The sequence below is a fragment of the Nanorana parkeri genome, unplaced genomic scaffold (genome assembly GCF_000935625.1).
Source record: "Nanorana parkeri isolate BGI_ZX_2015 unplaced genomic scaffold, ASM93562v1 scaffold108, whole genome shotgun sequence".
Lineage (NCBI taxonomy): Eukaryota > Metazoa > Chordata > Amphibia > Anura > Dicroglossidae > Nanorana > Nanorana parkeri.
This window is the reverse complement of record NW_017306376.1, coordinates 2,115,250-2,123,639: the sequence shown is the minus strand read 5'-3', so window position 1 is coordinate 2,123,639 and position 8,390 is coordinate 2,115,250. Positions and strand designations below refer to the sequence as shown.

General features: G+C 38.0%; 1 protein-coding gene across 1 annotated transcript in view; it reads left to right on the top strand.

Moving 5' to 3' along the window:
* TSPAN12 (tetraspanin 12) overlaps window positions 1-8,390 on the top strand; it is a 111,228-nt gene that overhangs the window by 8,639 nt on the left and 94,199 nt on the right. The window contains exon 2 of the mRNA XM_018553072.1: window positions 1,738-1,878. Within this exon, the coding sequence (XP_018408574.1) occupies window positions 1,813-1,878 (66 nt within the window). The 5' untranslated portion in view covers window positions 1,738-1,812. The remainder of the gene's footprint in view (window positions 1-1,737; window positions 1,879-8,390) is intronic.

The window sequence follows — 8,390 nt, the reverse complement described above, 5'->3', positions numbered from 1 at the left end:
GCAAAAATATAAGAAGGTTAAACTTCAGTTTTAAAGGTGTTTTTTTCCTTTACTATATTCATATATACTATAGACCAGGGCTCACAATTTCCACTCGACTGCTCGCATTTGGCGAGTGGAAATTGCAGTGTAGGCGAGTGGAGATTCCTGTCAGACTTGCGGTCCCAGACCGCGTACCTGACTCGTAGAAGCAGCTGCTCCTGCTGGTCTGTCTCCTTTCCTTTCAGCCGGAGCTCTTCACTGAGCTTCGGGTCGAAAACAAATTGATTAGTAAGGTCTGTAGATTGTAACAGTATCATTGATAAGATTATTTAAGAGGGTGTGTTTAGGGGCGGAGTTAAGGCCGCGGGAGGGTAAGGGTAGGTGGGCAACTGGTGGTGAGTAACTCTTAAGGCCTGGCTAGTAGTTCAGGACTTGAAATTTTGACCCCTGCTATAGACTTAAAGCATATACAAATATAATATATTGCAGCTTACCAATTCTTATGTGTAGTGGCTGCATTGGTTTTCTTTTTTTAGGCTTGGTTATTAAAGTGTATATTAGGACAAAAGAAAAAAGAAAAGATATGCAGTGCATCTCTGCACCACATGCACATTTCGCCATGATTTTTCCTTTTAATGGCCTTGCAAATACCGGATAGACCCCTCGCCTCCTACATACAGGCAGTGGATCAACCAAATGAATGCATAGCTTAAGTTGGGGAAAAATATATACATTTGTGCCAAGGCTGTAACTGGTGTTTATTGGAATTCGAGTTTTATTTGTCACTTGCCTAAAGTCTGTTTAAAGTTGCATGTCCATCTAAGACTACGTTGTTCAAAGGTAACAACGCTCACCCTGTTAAAAGAAATGGAAAAAAATGATCCACTGGCCGGATCAACAGGTAATAAAACTATATTGCAGGGGGATTTTGTAAAACAAATACTTCTGTGTTAATGTTAGTGACATACTGCATCATATACAGGTGAAACTCGAATAATTAGAATATCGTGCAAAGTTCATTTATTTCACTAATGCAACTTAAAAGGTGAAACTAATATATGAGATAGACTCATTACATGCAAAGCAAGATAATTCAAGCCGTGATTTGTCATAATTGTGATGATTATGGCTTACAGCTCATGAAAACCCCAAGAACCCCAAATCCACAACCTCAAAAAAGTAGATTATTACATGCAATCAATAAAACAAGGATTATACATAGAACAATATTGGACCTCTGAAAAGTACAAGCATGCTTATGTACTCAGTACTTGGTTTGGGCCCCTTTTGCAGCACTTACTGCAATTACTTTTGCACGATATTCTAATTATTCGAGTTTCACCTGTATGTTCATTTTTATTATGCCCATAGTTCTAATTGAATGCTTTGTTTAAAATCTAAGCAAGAACATGACATATTCTGTGCGTTTGTGGCTCATTTAATATTATGACTGTATTTGAAGATTAGTTATTTAGTGGAATTATTTGATGGATGGCTCAGATTTGTGATAAACAACTGAATACAAGGAACATATTTAAATAAATGTTTGAAATAATAAACAAGGTAGTTCTACAACAGCATTGAATATGACATGGAGATGCTGATATAGGTTTGGAGTATCAGTGCACAATCTCCATCTGAACAAATGCACTTGTCTTTCATGTACTACAAGACATAGTTATAGCCTTTACTAGGATTTGCTTTTGCTAAAACTATTTGCAAGCTGATCTCTTTCCTTCTCTTTCCCTTTTGAAGTGCTGCAAATCTACAGTAGTCCCTGGAGAGGATGAAGTGGTGAAAGGATGGGGCTTTCTCCTGCGCGATTGCACAATGGCCAGAGAGGACTCTGTGAAGTGCCTACGCTGTCTGCTCTACGCCCTCAATTTACTTTTCTGGGTGAGTCAAGAGGGCCAAGAAGTTCCAGTCTGTCAAGCAGGTGGCAATGCCTCGACTCTGGTTACAGCTGGCCCAGAGAGAAAGCACCAAAGGGCACAGCTAAGCATTAATTCATTTAACGGGATTACTATGTATTTTCCAAAGATCTAAGGGTTGTCTTCTATTAGTTCCTTTGATCAACCTACACTGCTGCCGCATGTGCCACTTCTCGTGCCAGCATTTTTCTACTTTATCAAAGGGAGAAGGTGATAAATAACTGCCCCAGTATTAAAGAAGCAGTGTGTGTCTTTCATCGTGCTCCTAAATGAACACCGTCACATGTTTTAAAAGTCATAGCTAGAATTATTCATTACTCTCAAGTGTGAAATTAATATGCAGGCCCTGCCCATCCTTCTGGGTAGCACACACTTGAAAGCGATTAACAGTATGTGTATAAGTATTTTGGGAGGAGAAATTCAAATACTGTAGTCAAGGTCGGTGTGTGTACTGCCTGGAAAAAGAAATGTTGCTGTTTGATTATGTTATTAATTTCTCAGTATTGCAATAGTGACAATTAACACAATGGAAAAAATCTGGGAGTGGGAAATGATATGCTGAATGCGGTAAACACTTGGAATTAATAAAAAAAAAAGACTGTAGACACTAAGGCTGGGTTCACACCTGAGCGTATTTTCTCTGCTCGTTTTTCAGCTAGTTTTTTTGGCGTTTTTTAGCTCTCTATTTAAAAAATTTTTTTTTCACTTTCAAACTTCCCGCCGTCTCCACGCCCCTGCGACACGGCCGCTCGCAAGGGACGGAACCCGGAAGTCGGCAGGCCCCGGAGGACACATCGGGGATCGCGGGCAAGGTTAACGCTTTGTTAACCCGGATCCACACTCGGGAATACCAATGGAAACGCGCTGCAAAACGCCCCAAAGAAGCTCCTGTACTTCTTTGGGCATAGGGCGTTTTTCAGCGTGTTCCTACGCGCTGAAATACGCCCAGGTGGGAACCATGCCCATAGGCAATTATTGGTTTTCACATGTTGAGCGTTTTACAGCGCGTAGGAACGCGCTGTAAAACGCCCAGGAGTGAACCAGGCCTTATACACTCATAGCAGACAGTTTTCTTGACGTGGCACAGCTATAACTTTGTTAGGGCCCTTTTCCATTGTTTGCTTGCGGTTAGGTAAAAAGAAACAAAGTACAGAAACGGCAATGAAAAATCTGTGCCATTGTACCTAATGGAGTAGTTTCCATCTGTGCTTATGTCTAGGTTGTGGTTAAGCAAAATGAATCCTGCAACTGTTTCTGTCCGGTTTGTAGGAGATGTATATTTCTTGTTTTAATGGTCCAGCGTGCAAACTTGAATCAACATAAATGTGCCTGTAAGACCCCAGTGGCCATTCAACCAAACCGAAACAGCAAGGAAAGTTTTTGTTATTATATTTAAATGGAGAGTTCACATCTATGCATTGGCTGCAGTTCACCAACATACAGCCTGCAATTTATTCCCTTCAGTTTCATACTCCTTTTTTTTTTTTTATATCTCTTTATTCAATTTTTAACAATTATACAAACAGACAAAATACACATAACCACATTCAACATACTCCAAGTGGTACAATATGTTAAATATAAAAATATACAAGTAGCATAATTCTATTTTTCTGATTATTTAATAACCACTCCACATTCATCCCAGGCCCGGCCTGCCCCCCCTTATTTCCTTCCTTCATTTTTCATCTTCACTCCCAAAAATAATCTCAAAAATAGTCTCCCACAGTTACGTATATATACACATACATACATACATGTATAAATACATGTACATACATACACATACCTTAATCGACCAGCTAAGCATTACATAATAACTCCTAGCTTAAAATATATTGTAGTACTAAAGAATCGGGTGCTAAACCTGGTGTAGAAAGCCACACATTCCACATTCTAAAGAATTGTGTAGGTCTTCCCCTGTGTTGGTACACCAATTTTTCTTTAAACAGCAATAAATTGACCTGGGCACGCCATTCGCCAATAGTGAGGGGTTAGAAGACATCCACCTCAAGGCTACTAATTTTATTGCTACAAAAAGAAGCCGTATTAGTAAAGAAAAAATTTGCTCAGGATATTCGTCTTTAACTATTTCAGTAAACTTATCCTAGGATCTGCCAATATAGATATCTGACATATATTATTAATAATAGACACTACTTCCCTCTAGTATCAAAAAAGCTTTTGTCATTTCCATAACATATGCAACAACTCTGTTTTTAATGGCCCAGCATACAACCTGAAGCAAGCTGGAAGCAAAATGCATGCAAACATGAAGCATTGCCGAAGAAAATACAAGCATGCCGTAAGCAAAATATTGGAAATGGACCCCTAGGGTTGGGTTTATTATGTGGTGACCACTAGTCATTGCATATGTACAACATTAGCTTTTGCTTGTGGTCATATGTGCACTGGAGGCTTGAAATGAATATCAAAAGAAGTCACCGCAATATTAGAGAGAGAGAGAATTTATCAGTTTTGCCACACAGCATGCCTCCCAGCTATGCTTCATTTGGAGGGACTGTCCCTCTTTTGCAACCAAATCCCTCTGTCCTTTCTTCCTCAGTCATCCCTCATTTTGGTTTGATGTATAGATATCTATGAAAATTTACTATATAAGTAACATAAGTGGTATTCTGCTCTAAAATCATCAATCTGTTATCTCATTTGCTATTTTGCAAAACCAGTATAAAGTAAACATAATGGTGGAATACAACAGTTCTGGGTTTATACAATTATTTTGGCATATAAATTCCTAATGGTATGCATATTTCGGGGTGTGTCCATTGTCAAATTACAGTACATTGTGCTGGAAGGTGTTCCTCTTGCTCATCTCAGAAAGTTGGGAGGTATAACATACAGTAGCAAGCAGAAGCTAACAATCAGATGTAGTAACAAATTGTGACACAATTTTTTTATGAGATTGGCACTTGATTTATAAATTCCTCACTCAAACCCCCAGCTGCTCAAAAGTAACAATGCTCTAATAAAACATGCACTTGACCACTCCTCAGGTATGTGTTGTAGGTGCTTGATTCACACACAATGTACTTGCTGTAACGCCTGTTAAAGTTTACCTAAAACAAAAATGTTATGTATTTGCAGTGCAGATTACCAGTCCTTATGTGTTAGCTGCATTCGTTTTCTTTTTTTGGAGTTTTTTCCTTTTTAATTTCAACCGGTAAACCTACAAGAAACACACTTTCTACCCCTGGTGGTTGCACTTGCATATCTACTGTATCTATGAAGTAGCCATGGTTGTTACAATTTGACCTTTTATTCATCTCCTCCTTTTCTCATAAGTTTCTTTGTGAGTAAGTTTCCTCAAGCTCACAGGAAGAGACAAGGACACTGCATTTCTGGTAAGATCATCTTGCATTTTCTGTATGTGCTGAAGAAATGTTCATATCATGGAAAAAATAAAACTAATACAGCCACTGCAGCTGAGGACTGGTAATCTTTTGTGTTTAGATATGCTTTAAAACCCACATTTTACTATGTGTTACCACAATGCTTTGTATATGTGCATTATGGTGAGTTGGCATTTATTATGAATGGAATGTTAACCTACATATGCAGTATAAAGAAATGCACCTGCCCTTCAGCACACCACAGTGTGCAAACATGAATGCGCTGTGTTGTCATGTGCTTTGTCGGACAAGAATAGTGCAAAAATATTTTTTGTGTGTTGAGGCTCCTTTAAGTACCCATTTTAAGTTATTGTCTTAACACAACATACAGCAATAAATAAATGCAATTTGGCACACATGGGTGTCGAATAAAACATTGCATAAAGTGTTTAATAGAACCTTGCTGGACTTTATTGATACTCACATTTTCACACTTTACTTATGTTAAAATAATAATAGGGGTCATGTAATTACATACAGGTAATGTAAATTATCCTGAGATATTATCTTATTTAACACATTACAATATTGATGCACAAAGAATATGCCATTATACAACCCTTATTCTTTTAATATATGTTTTGATAAAGGTGAATATTTGAAAAAAGTGTATTGGGAATATGTGAGTACCATTAAAGCCTGGCAAGGTTCTATTGAACACTTTATGCAATGTTTTAATCGATAATTCCTTTTTCTTGCCATGATCAAATATGTTTCCCAAGCTATAATCTAAAGCCTGGGGAAAAAAACCCATGGCCTCTGGATACCTATCCCTTTCAAGTGCAAAGTTTTTTTAAACTTTAATGCCCATGGACATTTTAAGTTTGAAAATAAAAAGTTGTATTGCCTTCATGAAATGGCTAAGCATTATGCAGCGGGACACAATCAGGAAGCAGCAACAATGACCTTGAACAAAGAACTAGTCTCCACTGACATTGAAAATTCACAGCTTGCAAACAAGTGGTGCGCAGTGCCTTGTGAAGCCCCGATTGGGTAAAGCAATGCACCTGACCACAGACTTTGCCCAATCATAGCTCACACGGCTTAGTCCTGTTTGGTGGCAAACAAATGTAAACAGTTGGGCTGAGCGAACTAGCTGTCACCGCTAGCTCTGCCCAATTGTTTATATTTTGCCGGCATCTGTCAGAATGCCATTCTGCGGCGGGAGTTCGTCATGGACAGGTCGGCGTTTTTTTTCAATTTTTTTTGTTTAGTCGAGTCGTCGTTGTCGTGGACAGCGCTGGACGTCATGATTGACCCTAGGATTACGTCGGTGGATCCATTTTATTTAATTTTTTTAAATAGGAGGATTGTCAAAAACATGTCTTTTTTGTTTTTTTTTTTTGTTTTTTTTCAATTAAAGGATTTTTTCAAAAGTCTGGTGTTTTTATTTACAATTTAGTTTAACCCTTTATTGAATGGTTATACACCTTACTCATTCACAAGGGGGGGCTCTATAGCAATAAAGTTTAGTGAAAAAAAAATTAAAGCCCCCCCCCAAAAAAAATGTTAAGTTACACATAACAAAAAGAATACAAAAAAAAATAATTTTTTTTTAAGTCTCCATTGCGCCCATTACGCCGCACATGTTACATATCGCCGCGAACGTCGCAGTGAGAGCAATAAGTCTAGGGCCATCAATCACTGATAACACTAAACTGATGAGCGGTAAAAACGTTTAAAGTGTCGCCTATGGCCAATTTTGGTTGCCGTCGTTTTCTGCGATGTCGCGGGTGCGCGCAATTTTAAAGCTTGACATGTTGGTGTCTATTTAACCGACGTGACCCGATCTTTTCTATTTGACCAAAAAACTGGGTAATAATAAATGTTTCCTAGCATAATGTTAAAAAAAAAAAAATTTCAAAATTTTCAGTAATTTTTCCTAATTATAATAAAAAATAAACCCCCCAGTGGTGATTAAATACCACCAAAATAAAGCTCTATCTGTCCCCAAAAATGGTGTAAAATTCATTTCAGTACAGCGTTGCATGACGGAATAAACGTCAGTCAAAGTATCGCAGCGCTGTACACTGAAAAATGGCCTGGCCAGGAAGGGGGTCTAAACAACTGGTCTTGAAGTGGTTAAAGGAGTTGTTAATTTTTATTGTTTCACTTTAAGCAATGTTAAAATCACTGCACCTTTTAAACTGTATTTTTTAGAAGTATTTTTTTCATTGGTACATGTCCCCCAGGGCAGTACCCGAATCCCCATACCATTTTTATAGTCAATAACTTGCATATAAGCCTTCAAAATGGGGACAGTTCTGGTCCCATAGATTTTCATTGGGTTCGAAGTTCGAGTTTGAACTTTTTCCATGTTCTAAAGTTTGAACTCGAACCAAACTCGAGTGTGTTTGGCCCATCACTAGTCATCACCTTTGGGTTAGGACATTTTAAAGGGGAAATTATATAAGTGGAATATGAGGCCGGATAATTGTGGGTAATAGGAATGTTTAAGAGCAGCGATGATGGATTTCTCTGTGCAGATAAGAGCTGTATTTTGCTCAAAAAAAGTATTCTCTGGGTTTTACAGTCAGGGCCTTTAGTTCCTGATCTAGGAAAGGTGAGAAAACAATGTTCTCCCATAGAAAATACATTGTTTACCCACTACTGCCCATGGGTCTTTGGGCAGATGCGGCTAAATACTGAAACATTTTTGTTGCGTATACATGGATGTCTGGCCAGACTTTTCTGCTGCATCAAGTTAGTCCCTTCATCCCGAAGCAGGAGACGAAGTTGAGATGGCACAGCTCTGCTGAAGAAAGGCTTCTTGATACCATACGGTGAGTAATTTTTTAATTAAGTTTTGGTTTTGATTTTTTTTTGTACATGTCACTCAATTATAACTATTTCCTAAACAGCAAGGTGATTATAAACTAATAATTTGTGAAAATTATTGTGTAGCTTTTTACTGGGTATACAGGTTTCACAAGAAATTATATTATGTGGAAGGAACAAATGAGTAGCCAATTTGAAAATGTACATAATATTCTTTAATGCTTAGATCAAGGAACTGGCTATGATGGTTGCTCCTATACTTTTTTACTTTCCAACACGTTTTTATTAT